Source organism: Camelina sativa, chromosome 19 (assembly GCF_030686135.1).
Source record: "Camelina sativa cultivar CO46 ecotype springtype chromosome 19, ASM3068613v1".
In the NCBI taxonomy this organism is placed as follows: Eukaryota; Viridiplantae; Streptophyta; class Magnoliopsida; order Brassicales; family Brassicaceae; genus Camelina; species Camelina sativa.
This window is the reverse complement of record NC_141898.1, coordinates 26,729,030-26,748,416: the sequence shown is the minus strand read 5'-3', so window position 1 is coordinate 26,748,416 and position 19,387 is coordinate 26,729,030. Positions and strand designations below refer to the sequence as shown.

At 37.5% G+C, this 19,387-nt stretch overlaps 6 protein-coding genes and 1 pseudogene across 7 annotated transcripts; 4 read left to right on the top strand and 3 right to left on the bottom strand.

Moving 5' to 3' along the window:
* The first annotated feature begins 2,634 nt into the window (after positions 1–2,634).
* On the top strand, positions 2,635–3,438 carry LOC147921081 (secreted RxLR effector protein 161 pseudogene; annotated as a pseudogene).
* A 5,065-nt stretch (positions 3,439–8,503) lies between these two features.
* On the top strand, positions 8,504–9,162 carry LOC109130974 (signaling peptide TAXIMIN 2). The gene is made up of 2 exons (XM_019241204.2): positions 8,504–8,645; positions 8,867–9,162. Exons 1-2 carry the CDS (start codon positions 8,548–8,550, stop codon positions 8,988–8,990), a joined length of 222 nt encoding a protein of 73 aa, XP_019096749.1. The 5' UTR covers positions 8,504–8,547; the 3' UTR covers positions 8,991–9,162.
* Positions 9,163–9,365: 203 nt separating this feature from the next.
* LOC104766770 (uncharacterized) lies at positions 9,366–11,101 on the top strand. Its single transcript, XM_010490718.3, has 3 exons — positions 9,366–9,786; positions 9,892–10,310; positions 10,492–11,101. The coding sequence occupies exons 1-3, from the start codon at positions 9,622–9,624 to the stop codon at positions 10,925–10,927; spliced, it is 1,020 nt and encodes a 339-aa protein (XP_010489020.1). The 5' UTR covers positions 9,366–9,621; the 3' UTR covers positions 10,928–11,101.
* Positions 11,102–11,677: 576 nt separating this feature from the next.
* On the bottom strand, positions 11,678–15,081 carry LOC147921079 (pentatricopeptide repeat-containing protein At2g20540-like). 2 transcript variants are annotated; one of them, XM_087501610.1, is made up of 2 exons: positions 12,518–15,081; positions 11,678–12,405 (listed from the first exon to the last, which is right to left on the bottom strand). In XM_087501610.1, the coding sequence occupies exon 1, from the start codon at positions 14,874–14,876 to the stop codon at positions 13,272–13,274; it is 1,605 nt and encodes a 534-aa protein (XP_087357736.1). In that variant the 5' UTR covers positions 14,877–15,081; the 3' UTR covers positions 11,678–12,405; positions 12,518–13,271. The 2 variants fall into 2 exon arrangements, with proteins under 2 accessions (XP_087357736.1, XP_087357737.1); XM_087501611.1 differs by lacking the exon at positions 11,678–12,405 and having other exon boundaries at positions 13,237–14,603; positions 14,669–14,990.
* LOC147921080 (uncharacterized) lies at positions 12,023–13,245 on the top strand. Its single transcript, XM_087501613.1, has 2 exons — positions 12,023–12,378; positions 12,578–13,245. Exons 1-2 carry the CDS (start codon positions 12,023–12,025, stop codon positions 13,011–13,013), a joined length of 792 nt encoding a protein of 263 aa, XP_087357739.1. The 3' UTR covers positions 13,014–13,245.
* LOC147921078 (prohibitin-6, mitochondrial-like) lies at positions 15,064–17,106 on the bottom strand. Its single transcript, XM_087501612.1, has 6 exons — positions 16,931–17,106; positions 16,588–16,767; positions 16,204–16,320; positions 15,924–16,094; positions 15,600–15,812; positions 15,064–15,517 (listed from the first exon to the last, which is right to left on the bottom strand). The coding sequence occupies exons 2-6, from the start codon at positions 16,750–16,752 to the stop codon at positions 15,323–15,325; spliced, it is 861 nt and encodes a 286-aa protein (XP_087357738.1). The 5' UTR covers positions 16,753–16,767; positions 16,931–17,106; the 3' UTR covers positions 15,064–15,322.
* Positions 17,107–17,142: 36 nt separating this feature from the next.
* On the bottom strand, positions 17,143–18,170 carry LOC104766775 (fasciclin-like arabinogalactan protein 6). The gene has a single exon (XM_010490723.2). The coding sequence runs from the start codon at positions 18,069–18,071 to the stop codon at positions 17,325–17,327; it is 747 nt and encodes a 248-aa protein (XP_010489025.2). The 5' UTR covers positions 18,072–18,170; the 3' UTR covers positions 17,143–17,324.
* Between the last annotated feature and the right edge of the window lie 1,217 nt (positions 18,171–19,387).

Below are 19,387 nucleotides of genomic sequence, written 5' to 3'. Positions count from 1 at the left end.
AGATTTGGTTTTTATTAATAATTAGAATTCTAAGCACTCAAAAAGCGCCTAAATGTTTTTCGAAATATTTAGTAATCTTTGAAGTTTCTCTCTTAAACTATTTATTATACCTTAAAACTTCACTTGTATTATATATAAAGAATATACCTAATCCTTAAATTGTAACCCTAATTAAAAACTCTATTACTCTTTCTTCTTGCCGCTTTGTTTCTCTCGTTCTCACCGATGCAAGGTTAGAGGCCATCTTTTTTTACGAAATTATTAGATTTATTTTATGCAATCAATCATTGAAATTATTCTTTTTCTATTGTCATCTCTTTCTATTGTCATGTTCCAGCACTTTGTTTACTAAAATACTGCATCATAACCGTATATACTTGCAGAGTGATTTGGTTTTGACTAATCTAATGGATGTATATAATTTTATATATATATATTTTCCGTTTGACTATTCTAATCGATCTATATAATAGTATATATAAAGGATTTGAAGTGATGTCACATAGTTAAATTGATTTTGAAGAAACTTTTGTGATGCCATCTATGTATATATTTATTTGTTTATAATATATATGGAGTGATTGCAGAAAAATTCGATGAACATGTGCAAGAACACTCGTAACAGAGAGAGTCTTCAAATGGTGAGGGGTTGGCGATAGATAGTCTAACCCAAGAAGAAACAACAGAAATTTATGTTAAGGTAATTTTTATGGATTTAATTATGTATAGTTACATATTTTTTGATTGGTTAAAAATTTACTATTTTTATTTGCGTTTGAAAATATATATATATATCAATGTTCATATACTTGTGTGTTTTTTATAGATTGATGAAATATGAAAACAAGGCCGTGTATTTGGATTAGTTAGTGCAAATGAGATCTCTATGTCTTCCAGATTCATCAGTCTTCCCACAACATACCAAAGAAGAAGTGAGAACATTAACCCAGAGAGTTGAAGAACTTGAAAATGAATTGAAAAAGAGTTGTGATGACAATATACTCTTCGAGAAACGTCTCCAAGAACTTGAAAACATCTGCCTCCACAAGTTTTCCTGGAGTTACTACTTAATTAAGTTTGGTTTAGATTTATTTCAGTTATTCATAATTAAGTTTGTCGTTTATGTACCCATTGCACCACCACAGAGAACAAAGATGGGAACTCATAGGAGAATGAGAATATATGTTGGATATGATTCTCCCACAATCATTAAGTATCTAGAGCCAACCACGAGTGATTTATTTAAAGCTAGATACGCGGATTGTCATTTTGCTGAATCCAAATTCACTACATTAGGTGGAGAGACAAACAAGTTGGTCAAAGAGATATCATGGAATCAAACATCCTTGAATTGGCAAGATCCTCGGACTCTGGAATGTGAAGCAGAGATCCAAAAGATTATACATTTACAAAAGCTAGCTAATCAATTGCCAAATTTCTTTGCTGACCTAAAGAAATTTACAAAATCTTACATACCAGCTTGTAATGCACCAGTACGTATTGATGTTCAAAAGGGACACAATCAAGTTGCTACAGAGTCTAAGGCACGTTTGAAACGTGGTAGAACAATAAATTCCAAAGATAAGAACCCTCGGAAATCAAAGAAAGGTGAAATTAAAACCGAGGTTAAGGAAACCATATACATGGCCGCGACAGACCCTAAGGAACCGATCAATGAGGTTTGGGACGCTAAACCTCAAGGTCCTGAAGGTATTGATGATAATGAGATCTCAATAAAATATATCATGTCTAGAATTCAATGGAACTGGAAAGATGTCGACATCGATGAAATATTTGCATATAAGGTAGCACTTGAAATGAATGAGGATCATGAACCCACGTCTATATTAGAGTGCACTTGAAGACCAGATTGGCTAAAATGGAATGAAGCCATAAACGTGGAGTTGAATTCATTAAATAAAAGGAATGTGTTTGGTCTGATCATAAGGACACCATTTGATGTAAAACCAGCAGGACACAAATGGGTCTTTGTGAGGAAGAGAAATAAGCATAATGAAATCGTGAGATATAAGGCACGGCTTGTAGCACAAGGATTCTCACAAAGACCGGGGATAGATTATGAGGAGACATACTCCCCTTTGGTGGATGCAACGACTTATAGATTTTTGATAAGTCTGGCTATAAGAGAAAGTCTTGATTTGCGGCTAATGGATGTAGTGACCGCATATTTATATGGTCCACTGGATAATGAAATATATATTGCGATTACCAGAGGGTATTGAGCTCAAAGATAAGAAAAGTTCTCGAGAACAGCACTGCATAAGGCTAAACAAATCCCTTTATGGACTAAAACAAAGTGGGCATATGTGGTACAATAGACTGAGTGAGTACCTAGTCAAAGAAGGCTATAAGAATGATCCCATAAGTCCATGTATTTTTATAAAGAAGTTTGCAAACAAAGGATTTGTAATCATAGAAGTATACGTGGATGATTTGAACATCCTAGGAACCTCTGGGAAAATTGCCCAAACAGTTGAACATCTCAAGAAAGAGTTTGAAATGAAAGACCTAGGTAAAACTAAGTTTTGTTTGAGATTGCAACTTGAGTACATAAATGATGTAATCCTTGTGCATCAAAAGGCATATACTAAAAAGGTACTCAAGAGATTCAATATGGACCAGGCCCACCCATTGCCTAGCCCGATGGTTGTGAGGAGCCTCAGATTGGATAGTGATCCTTTCGGTCCAAAGAAGGACGATGAAGAAGTTCTCGGTCCTGAAGTGGCATATCTCAGTGCCATAGGAGCTTTAATGTATTTGGCTAGTCACACTAGGCCAGATATTTGTTTTGCCGTGAACCTCCTATCAAGATTTAGTTCATGTCAGACCCAAAGGCACTGGAACGGTATCAAACATATATTGTGTTACCTACAAGGAACGCTGGATTTGGGTCTATTTTATACTAACCATAACAAAGAAGGTTTAGTTGGTTTTGTTGATGCAGGTTATCTATCGGATCCACATAATGCTAGATCTCAAGCCGGCTATGTGTTTACACACGATGGTACAACAATTTCATGGCGTTCAATGAAGCAGACCATTGCGGCCACTTCATCTAATCATGCCAAAGTTTTGGTTATACATGAGGCCAGCCGTGAGTGTGTTTGGTTGAGATCAATGACTCAACACATCAGATCAGATTGCGGTATGGCCGATGACAAGGAACCGACCATCATGTATGAAGACAACACAACTTGCATCGCACAACTCAAGGAAGATTACATCAAGGGAGATCGGACGAAGCATATTTTGCCTAAGTTCTTCTTCACACATGAACTACAAAAGGCTGGTGAAGTTCAAGTGGTACAAGTCCGATCTAGCGACAACTCAGCCGATCTTTTCACCAAGTCATTACCAACATCAACATTCAGGAAGCTCACGCATCAGATTGGGATGCGTAGACTCAAAGATCTTTAGTGATGTTCAGAATAGGGGGAGTAATACGTGTTGTACTCTTTTTCCTTCACCATGGTTTTGTCCCACTGGGTTTTCCTGGTAAGGTTTTAATGAGGCAGCATCCCCAAGCGTATTATGATGATCTCTTATCATCTACACGGTTATGTCATCCAAGGGGAGTGTTGTAATTCACGGAAGACGAATTTCCATAACCGACCCATACCAAGCCCAAGTTCACAAGGCCCATCGTCATTTCCTATATCTATTAAGTTTAGGACTTGTGTATCCCTATATATATATATATATATACTCTTATCATTGAATGAATAACACAACAAGTTTCACAACAATAATTAACTATTTTCTATTTATATATATATATATCAAGAATCAAATAATAACATTGAATCGCATTAAGCAGTATTGTATATTTGTATGTAGAAAAAAAAAGAATTTGGGTTACAGATTGATATGTACAAACGTGTTCTTTAGTACTATGTGTAGTTTAGATTATTTGCATCTTTTTGGTTAGTACATATCATGTGATCATGGTTTGTAGTTTAATAATTTGTACTAAATGTCTATTGCCGATGTTGTGTCATTTCACGATTTTAAATTTGACTGTGAAACATAATAATGAATGTATATGATCACGTGCAACTCATACCGGTAGATTGGTTTATCAAGCCAACTCATGTCGATCGAGGAGATCGCCGTGGTCAACTTATATACGTACGTACCCCCGGTTCTCATTTTGAATGACATTATCATATATATATGGAAGTAGATAATCAATCATTTACTGTAGTACCTCTTACTGACGAGAACGAGTCTCGCAAATAAATCCTTTGGAAGATGCTCTTATTAAAACAAAGGACATAATTGTCTCTTTTTACGTATAAGTGGACATGCACGACCTTATATGGGTCCTCAACAGCTACAATAATTGTTATTTCTCGTTTCCACATCACATTTGAAAGAAAAGAAAAAAAAATCTAATTCATGTATATTCACAACAATTTTTACAGCTTATAAATCGCCATGAAAAAAAATTATTGTAAGTTTCCAAATACTTTTTCAGACCCTTACTAGCTATATACAGGCTACAACACATCTCTACAGATTATATATCAAAGTCAACTACGTAAGTCAATTGAGATCCATATATTTGCTAGTTGAACGATGTGTACGCAGACTCCTTTCTATGATGGAGTTATAATACTTCAAAATAATCTTTGAGAGGTTTTGATGTTTTGTTGCTGCCATTAATGTGGGACGATTCTACTTTTTCATCTAGGAAGCCGAAAAGAATAATTTCTGGAGTCGTTTTTTGTTTTGTTTTAATCGTATGATATTATATAATTTTGGAACTATCTAAGTTCTCATAGTCACCTATTCAGTCCCGACACTCTGGTTGGTGAAGTTTTGGATCTCTTCTCCCAGCATAAGATCTCATATTTTAGTTAGTTCAGTCTACGCCCGACACTCTGGTTGGTGAAGTGTTGGATCCCTTCTCCCAGCAAAATGTAAATATATGGAATCCAAGGAGATTTTTTGTTGAGACAAAGATGCAATGTTTCATAGTTTCTTCTACTATATTTTAAACTATCTAATGCTAGAGGTTTATAAAATATGTATACCGATGAATTCAACTAATATAAGATGATGTATAAATATCATTGAATTGTACACAGCTTGATTAGGAAATTGAGTATTGAATCTATAAAGAGAGATTGAGATGAAAAGCTATTTATGTACAAATGTATTTTGAAACTCATATTAGAGAGAATTGACAATCAGTGGATGTAAAGGGCCACACCCACATGTGACATGATAGCGACAAGAATGGAAATGATATCATGTGTGCTTGTAATTAAAAATGAAGTGCAACTTTCATAAAAGGACTGGCCTATACTGTCATTAATTATGATGCCAACAATCATCATCTTTTTCGCTGTAAATAGCATATATCATATGTATATGTACTTCAAACGCATTCTCCAATTAACTTGGAGTTACGAAGTTCAATATTGCCATTTAAAAAAAAAAATCAGATTCTTGTGAAGGTAGCAGCTAGCTAGGGTTTAGAATGCAATATCCCCCCACCCCCCCCCCCCCCACCCCCCTAAAAAAAATAAATTCATTTTTATTAAAAGTTTTAACAAAATTAAATTACAAAGACAAGAAACCAATCGATTTTCAAATTAATTAGTTTTAAATTATAATTATTTTGTTACTGTGTTTACGTATGCATGAAAGCTCGCAGACACAAACGCAAAGAAACAAACAAATAATCTAAAATTAAGCGACGAATGATTTGTTGCAATTTAGGAGGAGATATGTAATAACCAAAGTTGCATATTTGAGGTTGGAGTGTCATGTAGTGGCAAGAGACAAGAAGCGCAACCGCGTGAGTAATAAAACTTTAATAATACTTTCTTTGTATAAGTCCATGAAAAAGTTGTCACTGTTATCACAAATATTAACGATATATATAAATATTTTGATTCAACTGGTACGTTTATTTTATATTATTTTGGTTAAAAATGAAAAAAAAAATCTAATTTTGTTGTGGATGGAGCTTGTGGCGAGCAAAACTTTGTCTTTGTTTTCAACTAGTTGGGACCATGAAACTGAAAGCTTTTCAATCCATTTGTTTTGTGTTTTTTTTTCTTTCATTTTCATTTCTCGCTTGAAAACATCTCCTCATTTGATTTTTCTTAACGGTAATATATAATGTCCAAGTTTCTCGTGGTACTTTGGTTGATTGACATTCCAACTTGTACTAATGGGGCGTAGTTACGTTGCGGATGGAAGTCTAACAACTTGTAAGAAATTAGGCCTCATCAGAACTTGAAAGCCCAAGTGATGCTCCAAATTAGTGAATTACACAAGCACAACTAACGGAATCATGTATTTTTTTTGTTCTTTCGAATCATATTCACGTATAAACAACTTTAGGTGGTAGTTGTACGTAGATTTTTTTTCTCCTCCTAAGCTTGAACGCAATGTAAATTACGTAAAAGGAATGTTTGTACTATTGTTAATTAGGATGGAAAAATTAAATCCCTCGACAGACGAGATTATTGAACTTGAATAAGATGTGGTTTAATTTGGGTCCGGTTGCTGTTGAAGAACGATCGAGAAATCTTTTTGCTAGGTATAGCTTCTCATCGTTAGTGAACAAATTACATTTACAATAGAAATTTTGTCATGATCCGATTTTATAAAATAATACAGGTAGATGACCACGTAACAGGTCGAGAGAGCTGATAACTGAAAGATCGATGACAAACATGCATGTTGGTTATATATAAACAGCTGGATTAGAGAGTTGTATATATATATATATATATAAGTTCAGCCATGTGCATGAAGGGATTTGTTGAAAGGAAATAGCAAGAATGAAAGTGCTTCCAGGAGCTTTGAGATGCTTCATGCAGAGATTAGGGATAAATTTGTTCCAAGGTGGTGAACCAAACAGAAGCCAAATTCCAAATTGAAGAAGAAATAAACCAAAAAGGCCGCCTGAGAACAAACGTACGTTCGATGATATATGACAAGAGGGATGGACTATGTTATGAGAAAGTAAACAGTTTAAATCTTTTCATTGCACTACGTACTATAGTGACCCATATTCGTAGACTACACTACTCGTCTTCTCAAATTTACCACGTATTCTATCAGACTTTTGCGAATTACGAGGATATATATTGCGTAGATAGACGTAATATGTTTAGGACGCTAGACTTCACAACAACAAAGCCACAACTTCGCATGTCCTTTTAAATTTCCTCGACAGGCAAATCCAGAGCCGGCCCAGAAGAGAAGCTACCCAAGCGGTCGATTCAGGTCTCAATTTTTTTTTTCTTTAAAGTTTTGTTCAAGAATATATTGATGTAGAAATATAAAAAAAGGTCTAATTTGGTAAGAAACACATAAATTTTGTCCTAAAAAATAGATTTTAGTATGAATTTGAGTCAAATTTTTTTAACTAGGACATCCAATAATACTGGATCGGCACTGAGTATATACTATACAGAATCAAAGCCTTTGTTTTATTTTATTTTGCTAAATTTCCCAAAATATACTAACTTTATAATAAGAAAGTAAAAACTGAGATCGATCATAATAACTAGAGCTTCCAACACGTTCTATACATGTTTTTTTTGTAAAAATGTGAATTTTCGTTGCTGAAACTCAATTGTAAATATTACAATAGCTTGTAAAACCAATAAGATAGCCCTGCCCAAAAAGGTAAAAACAGGGAAGTATATGATTATACTCAGCCATTCTTGTAGAAGGTCTCGGAAGTTTTTGCGGTGCTTCTTTGCAAGAATGACGTCTCGGATTTGCCTGTCCGAATATACTCTAATAGATAGCATGGCACACCCCCATGTGGTTGCACAACTTGCACTTTGCAGCTTCCCTTCCTTCATACGGTTCTCTTCTTCTTCTCTTGTAATAAATTAGGTTGACGCAAAAGGTCCTAGCTAGAACTCTTCCACAACAGGGTGAAGGGGGGCATTCATTTGTTGACTTTGACTCTTTGAAAAAGGAAGTTTCCGATAGATAGACAAACTCAAAAAAAAGTCGTCAATTCCCCAAAATATCCCCGTTGACTTAGTAGAATAGATGACTTAAAAGTTAAAACAAAAGAAACTGCAAGGGTATTATGGTAATTGAGAATAGCCCGCCGCGTGGGTTTGGCGGTTATAACTTTTTATATTATCAACATCCCCGTGGAAACTAAAAAACCACACTTTTGTTGTAAACTAGAGAGTTTAGGGGACGAAAATCTCTTAGTCTTATTGATTAATGTCGAGGTTACAAGTATATATAATAGGAGTACAAGGGCTAAAGCCCATAAAGCAATCGAGTACATAAGATAGGCCATGGGCCGTAAAGCAATGGCCATGGGCCGTAAAGCTATGGCCGATGGGCCGTACATGTGCGGACAGTAAATGGGCCGTAAGGCCATGTCCTAACGGACTGTAAGCGGGCCGGTCTATGGAGTCCACAAGTGTTTTACAACAACTTTAATTTTATTTTTAGTGCTTTCTCTTGCTATTTTCTAAAAGAAACAGAACAACTAAAACTTGTCTAGCAAAAATCTCTGAAAGAGCAGCTATGGGAGAATGTAGACCTCTAGGCTTCTTACTAGGATTACCATTTGCTCTTGTTGCCCTCGTTCTCTCTCTCGTTGGTGCTGTCATCTGGATCATTGGGTACACATCGATCGTTTCTCTATTTTCTTTTTTATGTTTAGATCCAGTACACTTACTTCCTTTTTTCCAATCCTCATTCTTGAATATATCGCTTATGAATGTTCTTCATCTTAACAATCAACCCCAGATGAGAGATCTCGACTACATAAATTTTTTTATTTAAGAATTGTTATTTAAAATTGTGAATTAATAATATTGTAATGGAAAAAAAAAATTTGCAGGACAATATTGAGTTGTTTGTGCCCATGTTGCTTCTGTTTCGCTGCGCTGGCCAACTTCGCTGTGTCTCTCATCAAACTTCCTGTCAATGTCCTCCGTTGGTTTACCCACTCCATTCCTTGTTAACATCCAGAAACAGGAACACTTCTTTGATCTTATTTTTATTATTAATGTTCTTCTTTTTATTTGTTTTTATTTATTTTTTATTTATTTACTAATTATTATTTCTTTCATTCCTTCTTCTTGTGATTATGTGTAATTTTCTCTTTGTTTAAAAAAAATAAAAAAAATTAGTTAACTGCTTATTTTGCTAAGAGACAATTATTGTGATCACGAAAACAATTATCCTAATAATTAAATTATTAATCCATAACTAATTATTATTAAAAGCCCACTTTAAGTCCAATACAGCATAACGGGCTATAGATTAGATACGGTAACGTATACAAACCACCAACACACTTTGGAATGGAATGCGTTACGATGATGATAAGAGAAGGCACGCGTCACCGACCCGTCACCAAAAAATCAGTTTTAAAAGACCAGACAAGTTCTGGAACATTCGACAGAGTTCTCAACACTCTGAGAAGAAAAGTACACGAGTCCGTGTGTTTGTTTTTAAGACCAAACAACAAACTCTTCTTATCTTCTTCAACCAAACCAAAACAGAGCACGGTTCATCAGTCTTTTTCAGAACAATTACTAAGAAATATCAGGAAAAGTGAAGAAGCGAAAGAGAGAAGAGGAAGAAGGTCGGATGGGAGTGGATTATTACAAAGTCCTCCAAGTTGATCGCAGCGCCAGTGACGATGATCTTAAGAAAGCTTATCGAAAACTCGCCATGAAGTGGCACCCCGACAAAAACCCCAACAACAAAAAAGACGCGGAAGCTAAGTTCAAGCAGATCTCCGAAGCTTACGAGGTATCTTATCCATATATGTAAATTCTGTATTTAATTAATTCAATTCTTGTCTTAATGAATAGGCGTGTTTGCTAATGATGACTTGATTGTCTGGATGCTTAATAGGTTCTAAGCGATCCTCAGAAGAAAGCTGTATATGATCAATATGGGGAGGAAGGTTTGAAAGGGAATGTGCCACCTCCGGACGCTGGTGGAGCCACTTATTTCTCTACCGGTGATGGTCCTACGTCCTTCAGGTTCAACCCTAGAAGTGCGGATGACATATTTGCAGAGTTCTTTGGCTTCTCTAGCCCGTTTGGTGGTGGTGGTGGTGGAGGAAGAGGTACACGGTTCTCTAGCAGTATGTTTGGTGATGATATGTTTGCCTCTTTCGGCGAAGGAGGAGGCGGTGGTGGCTCCGTCCATCACGGTGGACCTAGGAAGGCCGCTCCTATTGAAAACAAGCTGCCTTGTAGTCTTGAAGATCTTTACAAAGGAACCACCAAGAAGATGAGGATCTCCAGGGAGATTGCTGATGTGAGCGGGTAAGTCATGATCGAACCCAAATGGAACCCTTTAGGTTAGCTTGTATGTAGAAATAGGCTAATTCGCTTAGGGCGTTTGTCCTGTGTAGTTCATAGTGAAAGCAGAGTATTGGTCGTAGTTCATAACCTTGTTTAGTGATTAGGCTGAACGGTTTGTGTGTGTGATTTTTTTTGTTTGCAGCAAGACTATGCAGGTGGAAGAGATATTGACCATTGATGTGAAACCAGGGTGGAAGAAAGGCACAAAGATCACATTCCCAGAGAAAGGCAATGAGCAACCCGGTGTGATTCCAGCGGATTTAGTCTTCATCATCGACGAGAAGCCTCACCCGGTCTTCACTCGAGAGGGTAACGACCTTGTAGTCACACAGAAGATTTCACTTGTCGAGGCCTTGACCGGCTACACAGTGAGCCTGACTACACTTGATGGTCGGAGGTTGACTATCCCAGTCACCAGCGTGATCAGTCCCGAGTACGAGGAAGTGGTTCCAAAGGAAGGAATGCCATTGCAGAAAGACCAGACTAAGAAAGGAAACTTGAGGATCAAGTTCAACATCAAGTTTCCTACAAGATTAACCTCAGAGCAGAAGACAGGAGTGAAGAAACTTCTCGGCTGAGTTTTGAGTATACTCACCACGTTACAGAGATCAGAGGAGAGAACCAGAGGATCAAAGCTTCTAGATGTACTGTTGTAAATCACAGAGATTGTGATTAAAATATACTGTTTTGATCGATTTGTACCATATGTACGATTGAATACCTCCTAATAAATTTTGTTGCTTTTCCTATAACCCAAACGCTATTAAACACGACAGCATTGCCACACCAAGAAGGCAAGAACCCCATATCTTCGAAACAGGTTCACCGGCATTGTCTTTGTTATTTTCAACAGCTCGTTCCAGTTTTCCCGCTCTTGCCAAAACATCAATCAAACAAACAGCCGTATATTTGATGATCTTGTCTCATCACCATGTGATCCCAATACGCTTCTTTTCTCTCTGCATTTCATTGAATGTCTCAATAGCTTGATGAACATTCCCGTGATGTGTGCATACCCTGAGATCATTATACTCCCTGATATTACATCTTTCCCGTTAATTTGATCATCGGATAGCTTGGCTGACCATACTACATGTCGAGTACAGTTCTTTTTTTTTTTTTTTGGTCAACGCGAGTATACATTTCAATAAAAGCATTTGCAAACACTAGTTTGCTTCAGAAATCTTCTTCTCTCTGAATACATATGGATCCATCTCCCAAGCTATAGAGATCCAAGATGGGAACAGGCTCAATGCCAGTTAATTGCATTCTGCCGGAAAAAAATCCATAGCTAGCCTCTCTACATAACACTCAATCCCTGTATATTGTTTGTTTGTTTCATTCACTCATCTCTTTTTTAATTAAACCAAGTCGGGTTTGCGCCGGTCAATAAAGTAAGTTGGTTCAATAATGCAAGAGTACTCTTTATGTACTATCAGATTAAACAGTATTCTATGCTCTCTCCTTTCCTACTTTACTCTTAGAGCGATTCATCCTTTGTCATCATCATCATCAGAGGTGATAATTCTCTGCACAACTCACTTTTTTGGTTGCGATTTCTCCTTTCCTCAGCTCACGGTAAGTCTCTTGAACGGATTGTACTAATCTCATTATTTTCAGAACGATTTCAGGAACATTCCACATAAATCTCCACACTCTGTCTGAGAAGAAACATGAGTCACCCGAGAATTGAGGACGATATATTTGCCGAGTTCTTTGGTGCCTCTATCCCTTCTGGTCCGAGAAATGCGGATGGTATATATGCTGACTACTTTGGGGCCTCTAGCCCTTCTGCTCCCAGACGTGAGGCTGATATATATACTGAGTTCTTTGGGGTCTCTAGCCCTTCTGCTGCTGCTGCTGCTGGTGATAGCAGCAAAGGAGGAGATGGTGGTGACGGCTCATTGCATCACGGTGGAGCTAGGAAGGCAGCTCCTATTGAAAAAAAGTTGCCTTGTAGCCTTGAACATCTTTACAAAGGAACCACAAAGAAGATGAAGATCTCCAGGGAGATTGCTGATGTCATTGGGTAAGTCATGATCATGCGATGTCTTATCTGTGAACAAAAAGTGGAACTCTTTAGGTTAGCCACTCACTTAAGACAGCGTTAATAGAGCATTTGTCTGTTAATAAATAGTGAAAGCAGAGCCTTGATCATAGTTCATAACCTTGTTAAGTGGCAAAAATCGCATTGGCTGACCAGTGTTTTCTTTTGAAAAAACTTGAAGCAAGACGATGCAGGTAGAAGAGATTTTGACTGTTGATGTGAAACTGGGGTGGAAGAAAGGCACAAAGATTACATTCCCTGAGAAAGGAAATAAGCAACCTGGTGTGATTCCAGCGGATTTAGTCTTCATCATCGATGAAAAGCCTCATCCGGTTTTCACTCGAGAGGGTAACGACCTCGTAGTCACTCTGAAGATCTCAGTTCTCGAGGCCTTTACCGGCTACACCATCAACCTGACTACACTTGATGGTCGGAGACTGACAATCCCAGTCAACTGTGTGATCCATCCCGAGTACGAAGAAGTGGTTCCAATGGAAGGAATGCCGTTGCAGAAAGACCAGACTAAGAAAGGTAACTTGAGGATCAAATTTAACATCAAGTTCCCTACAAGCTTAACCTCAGAGCAGAAGATAGGGTTGAAGAAACTTCTCGAATGATTTGGGTTAAAACCAGCCCATTCCAGACAAAACAATGTAGAATACGAGAGGAACAAGAAGATCGAAGCTTCTATATATCTTGTTGGAGATGGCTGAGATTCCGAATAAATACTGTTGGGACCTTTCTGATCATTTTGTAACATATGTATGATTGAGTGAGTACTCTTGTGACCTTTCTGATCGATTTGTAACATATGTATGATAAAAAAATACAGTTGTGGCCTTTCTGATCGCTACTTTTCCACAATTCAAACGCTATTAAACCATACCTATATATGCAAGAGCATTGTTGCTTTTGATCACATCCTGATCCTGATGTGAAGTAAACAGTTGCAGCACTATAGATATCTCAGCCCAAAAAGGTTTACTGTTATCTCCTGCAACGAATTCCTGAACAATGTTGTTCACTTCAATCAAACTACAACCTGGCGTTTTCTTCATATTTCCGTTCCTTATAATCTTTCTCAATCTCGACACATCCTCCCATTTTCCCAAATCTGCGTAAATATTGGCAAGCAAAACATAATTCCCCATATCCTCCGGCTCTAGCTCGACAAGATGATCCATTGCAACCAATGCAACATCAAGTTTCCCCTGTGTTTTGCAAGAGCTCAACAATGAACCCCATATCTTTGAGTCGGGTTTCACCGGCATTGTCTTTGTTATTTCAAGAGCTCGGTCCAGTTTTCCCGCTCTAGCCAAAACATCAATCAAACAACCATAGTGTTCAATCTTGGGTTCTATTTGATAATCTTGTCTCATCATATCAAAGTACGTCAACCCTTCTTGCCACAGACCAACATGTGAACAAGCTGATAAAAGACCAATAAACGTGATCCCATTAGGCTTCACTTTGGCTCTCTGCATTCCATTGAATGTTTCAATTGCCCCATGAGCATTCCCGTGATGTGCATATCCTGAGATCATTGTACTCCATGATATAACATCTTTCATTTTCATTTGGTCGAACAATTGGATAGCTTGACTAATCATACCACATTTCGAGTACATTTCAATAAGAGCATTGCAAACACCAGTCTGTTTCAGGAATCCTCTTCTCTCTGCATACATATGGATCCATTTCCCAAGCTCCAGAGATCCAAGATGAGCACACGACGGTAAAACAGAAACGAGACTGATCTCATCAGGCTCAATACCAGCTAACTGCATTTCACGGAAAAAAGCCATGGCCTCTACATAACAACCAATCCCTGTATACCCAGAGATCATCGCAGTCCAAGACACAATCGTTTTATCAGGCATACAATGAAACAAACCTTTTGCTTTCTTCATCTGCCCAAGCCGTGCATATCCAGAAAGCAAACTATTCCAAGATATAACATCTCTCTCAGACATATCATCAAACACTTTATGCGCATCAGCAAGATCATCAAACTTCATGTACATATCTATGAGCGCATTCTCAGTCACAACATGGAACTTAGGCCCGAATTTGCAGAGATGACCGTGAACTTGCTTACCTAAATAACATGATCCAAGACTCGCGCAAGATTTAAACATAAACGGAAACGTGAACCGATCTGGTAACTCGATGCACTTCCTGAGCAGTTGCCTATATGTACGAATCACCTCGCAGTACAAGGAATGGTGTGTATAGGCGCGAATGATGGAGTTATATAAGAAGACATTAGGACTCGATACTTGATTAAAAAGACGTGTAGCATACTCCATATCTCCAATCTTATCACAAGAATCCACCATTTTAGTGACCATGAAGCTGCTTTGTGACAACCCATGTATGATGATGCAGGCATGAATCTTCTTCCATTCCTTTCGGCTTTTGAATCGCTGTAGAAGAGGTACAAAATAGTTCTCAACTTCTCTAATTCCATGAAACGCCATTAAAGCCAGCTTTTGAAAGCACCGACGCCACGAGAAGAAGAGGCTCGCGGTGGTGTAGAGTCAATTGGCTCCGACCAAACCGCCGTTAAACACAGATGTGTTGTCTGGATTCACTATACGTAAGCCAAAAGCCCAGTTTCATTTCCAGGCCCATTATCAATTCTGTCACAGACTATAACATTTCAGCTTTGTGTAATGTGCACACATTATTATTTCCAAATTTAAAGAACTTGTAACTTTTGCTCACATACAAAAACAAAAAAAAAGAACTTGTCAATAATTCGATCTTTTTGTCTTGATCTCTGAAAAGAAACTGCAAACGCACAATACAGAAATAGTTACTCTGAAGAATCCGTACTGTCTTCATTCACAGCTTTTGGTCCAAGAATCCGAAAGACAATTATGGAAGAGAGAGCTCTGGTGTGGTTTAGTCATATCATCTTCTTCTACTTCTTGGCCTTCACATCAAGGTCCATCGCCTGCAGGTTAAGCAGGAGGTCGTCAGAGCTCAAGTAGACCTTGTTTGCCGATTTTGAGATGGTTTGTGCGATCTCTCTAGCTGCTTCGATCTTCCTCAGTGTTAAGAACGCTTGGTTGTTTGCGATTGCTTGACCTATGAGCTGAGCACTCTTGGCTTCTCCCTACAGACACTCCCACAGAAACATCGCTTAGCAAGATTTTACCAATATAGGGTTATTGAAAAGGGAAAAGAATTATCCGCACCTCAGCACGAATAACGGCACTTCTCTTGTCCTGTTCAGCTTTTTCCACAATGAACTTAGCCCGCTCAGCCTCCTGAGCTGCCACCTGCTTTCCTTCTATGGCTGCAGTGAACTCCTTTCCAAATGTCAAGCCTGTGATGGACACATCATCCAGCGCAATGTGGAAGTATGCAGCTCGTGCAGTTAAGATTTTCCTGATTTCTCTACTCACCGACTTAAAAAAACACCAAAGAACAAAAAAAAAAACTCATCCATTTAAAAAGGGAAATTAATTTACCATGAAAGAAGGGAATCAATGACATGTATTTACAGCCAATTAGCTAACCTCTCTCTGAGTAATAAGCTGGCTCGCATTGTACTGAGCAACCACAGCTTTCAAGGTCTCGTGGATAATAGAAGGCAAAACTCTCTCTCTGTAATTCTCACCAAGAGCTCTGTATACCTCAGGTAGTTGGTCAGCCATAGGACGGGTAAGAACCCTAAGTCCAATTTTGACCTGAATGTTTCAATCCCACACAACACAAGCTTATCATGTATAGTTCATAGACCAAAACCACACAACCTGATATAATCCATTACTATAACAAGGGAAGGAAGCAAAGTACCATCTGGAGATCACGGCTCCCGGAAGTACTCTCAACTAGGTAAGGTTTCGCACGAACGTCATAGATGATTGGCCTCTCGAACCACGGAATCATAAGGTGAGTGCCCTCAGGGTACACCTACATAATCAAGCAAGCAAAGATTATATATATATACATATATATATATAGTGCATCAAGATTGACTGTTACAAATCTAGACTAACAAATCAACCTTGTAAACTTAACCTAGATGCCACAAACACAAGACTCACTACTAACGCTAAGCCTAACCTAACTTCAGGTTGATGTCACAAACACAAAAGACACAATTGTTGAAACTAAGGCGAATATTCAATTTAAAGATTCAGAGGAAACCATATTTTTTTTTTTTTGGCAGGGACTAACCTTGTCTTTGATACCAACAAGGCGGTTGAAGACAATAGCTCGATGACCTCCATCGACATTGTAGAGAGAGTGCGTAGCGCCGTAAAGACCGAGACCACCAATAACCACCGCAGCTATAACACCACCACCAGGACCCTTGGGAGCTTTGATATTCTTGAAATTCATCGTTTTCACCAACACCTGCCAATTTTACGAACACCAGAATCAAAATCCAAGGCAGAGAGACTGATCATGGAGATTTGAAATTCTTGGATCGACGATAAAGAAAACAAAAATGATCTGCGGAATTAGCTGAAACGAAAAAAAAAAAAAAAATTGGAGCAGAAGAATCAGAAAGGCTTACTTGCTTAAACTCCGAATCCGATCTAAAATGGAAGTACCTGAAAAAGGAGAAGAGAGAAGCAGAGAGAGAGAGAGAGGGGTTAGGTTAGGGTTTCAAGCTCCAGTACCAATCAGGATTTTGTTGATTTTTTTTTTTTTTTGGTCGATCACGCAATTTCTGTTATTGGAGAGATCTTTGGGCCCGAGTTTTTTTTATTCCAGCCCATAAGTCAATTCACAAATATCACTTTTTTTTTTGTTTTTTAATTAAAAACAATTCTCATTTGTTGACAAACATAAAAAGATTAAGAAAATTACAAAGCAGATAATCCAACACATCGGTGAATCATCAAATCAATCATGCAAAAAAAAAAAAGTTGTTACTTGGGAATGTTTCTCAGCTTTTAGTTAATGCTTCAAAAAATATATGTAACCGAACAACAAAACCATACAAAGCCAAGAACAACCCCTAGACTTGTCCTCTTCACGTTTGATCCGGAGGATTTGTGCTCTTCATCAACAACAGACGGAGAATCGGCATCAGGCGACGAAGTTATGGATTTCGGGGCCGGAGCTCCTGTGGGTGTGGTCTTTGTTCCGAACAACTCTTCCGGCAACAACACTTTGTCCACCACGTAAATGGCTAGAGGAAACTGTTGTCGTAATGCATTACTGATCCGAGTCTCAACAACGCCGGTTGAAACATTCACTTGGTTGCTTTGTGCTTGCCCTGTGAAATTTAACCCAAAGACGCCTCCTTCTTGTCCCGTAGCCTGAGTTCTAACGGGATTACTTGCTAAGAGAAGATCACTTAGAGAGTAGTATTTTGGAATGATATGGTAGAGCATAAGCTGGATTTGTTGTTGGTATGTGAGTCCGTTTAGGGTTCCGGGTTTAAGGTTGTTGAATGCGTTATCTGTTGGAGCAAATATAGTCATCCCTTGATCAGAGCTATTGAGTTGAACGCTTACCTGAAATCCGACTTGAGTTGTGTTGAGGAGTCGCATGAATGTAGTAAACTGGTGACCAGTTTCAAGAATCGCTGTGAGATTGATGGGACTTGTTTCAGTAGTCGGAGCTGGAGCAATAGGTTGGCTTTGGATGTATGGGACGATGGAAAATAAGAAGAAGAGGACAACATATGAGTATATAGATGAGGACATGGCTTTGTATATACTTATGTTGTTTTCTTGTCTTTCTTTATTTGTGTGTTTCAGTGCGTCTGCTAAGATTTAAGTCTTGTGAGGTATATATAGAAAGAGTTTATGTATGGGCATTTAAGGTGACATGTCTGTATATGTGTGTGTGACTTGCGAAAGTAAGTACTTGATTCATTGTTATTTTTTTATAACAATTAGCTTGTTCAACAATTATATGATAATGTTTATTATTAAGAAATGCAAAACACTAACGTTGACAAAAATAGTTCTATTTATATTTACAAAGCTCATGGTTTGCCAGTTACATTACAAATTTACAACAATAAAAGAAAAACTTAAAAATGGTAGGCGGTCATGGTTCATGAATATCGTTACGTTTTAAAAATTTCTTAATTATTTTTTTGAGTGGCTAGGTGTGTATATATGAATCGTCAAAAATATAGTCTGGCATTGACGGGGCAACGTGAGGGTCATGTCCGAAACTGCTCTACATGACATTTGGTTGAGAACAAAAAAAAAACAAAATGGTAATTTTTGAATACTAGATTGGACTTGGACTCAATCAATAAACGTGAGTAGCTTTTGCGTCTAGCTCAAATAGTACCACAATAGGGCGGATATACATCTTTCTGGGATTTTCTTTGCAACATCATTAAAGGTTATAAGGAAACTCTAAGGGTCTGAATGGTAACAGCGGACAAATCTGTCTGTGGATTAGATCGCTTTGTTTTAAATGTGGACAATGGACCGCTGCAATCCAACTCTATTTGTAAGAAAAAACGGTCCGCAGTTGGACCGCTGCAGTTTTGTTTCTGTTTTCTGTAGACCGCACCACTGCGGACTAAGCATAATGAATGGTAAATAAAAAACGGTCTAGTCCGAAGATGGATTTGTCCGCTCCAACCACTGCAACCATTCACACCCTAAATAAATAAATACAGTAAAATCTCTATAAATTAATACTCTATAAAATTAATAAACACTATAAATTAATAATTTTTGTTAAACTCAGGTCGGGTCAATATAATAATATTTTTTTTGAAATTCCCATGTAAAATATGGTCTCAATAATATCATAAACTAATAATCATGTAAATTTACATATATATTTGCTGATATAATAATGTATGTTTCTCTTAAAGCTCATATATATAAAACAGTTGTTAAGTTGTATTTTCAAACTATAATGATATAAAATATTTTGTAACATGTCACAAAAATAGCTAAATTTTTTTAAGTTTTTAATTTCTAGATATCCATCATTTACATTTTTGGTTGTTTGATTGACTATTAAAATACAACAATTGATATTATTGTTC

Bases quoted from the DNA above. Each gene is read 5' to 3' on its own strand.
- LOC109130974 (XM_019241204.2), top strand. From the start codon at position 8,548: ATGGGAGAATGTAGACCTCTAGGCTTCTTACTAGGATTACCATTTGCT. The intron at 8,646-8,866 runs GTACACATCGAT...AAAAATTTGCAG, and splicing joins GCTGTCATCTGGATCATTGG to GACAATATTGAGTTGTTTGT.
- LOC104766770 (XM_010490718.3), top strand. From the start codon at position 9,622: ATGGGAGTGGATTATTACAAAGTCCTCCAAGTTGATCGCAGCGCCAGT. The intron at 9,787-9,891 runs GTATCTTATCCA...GATGCTTAATAG, and splicing joins AGATCTCCGAAGCTTACGAG to GTTCTAAGCGATCCTCAGAA. The intron at 10,311-10,491 runs GTAAGTCATGAT...TTTTGTTTGCAG, and splicing joins GAGATTGCTGATGTGAGCGG to CAAGACTATGCAGGTGGAAG.
- LOC147921080 (XM_087501613.1), top strand. From the start codon at position 12,023: ATGAGTCACCCGAGAATTGAGGACGATATATTTGCCGAGTTCTTTGGT. The intron at 12,379-12,577 runs GTAAGTCATGAT...AAAAACTTGAAG, and splicing joins GAGATTGCTGATGTCATTGG to CAAGACGATGCAGGTAGAAG.
- LOC147921079 (XM_087501610.1), bottom strand. From the start codon at position 14,876: ATGGCGTTTCATGGAATTAGAGAAGTTGAGAACTATTTTGTACCTCTT.
- LOC147921078 (XM_087501612.1), bottom strand. From the start codon at position 16,752: ATGAATTTCAAGAATATCAAAGCTCCCAAGGGTCCTGGTGGTGGTGTT. The intron at 16,321-16,587 runs GTTAGTCCCTGC...TTGATTATGTAG, and splicing joins TTGTTGGTATCAAAGACAAG to GTGTACCCTGAGGGCACTCA. The intron at 16,095-16,203 runs GTACTTTGCTTC...TGAAACATTCAG, and splicing joins GGAGCCGTGATCTCCAGATG to GTCAAAATTGGACTTAGGGT.
- LOC104766775 (XM_010490723.2), bottom strand. From the start codon at position 18,071: ATGTCCTCATCTATATACTCATATGTTGTCCTCTTCTTCTTATTTTCC.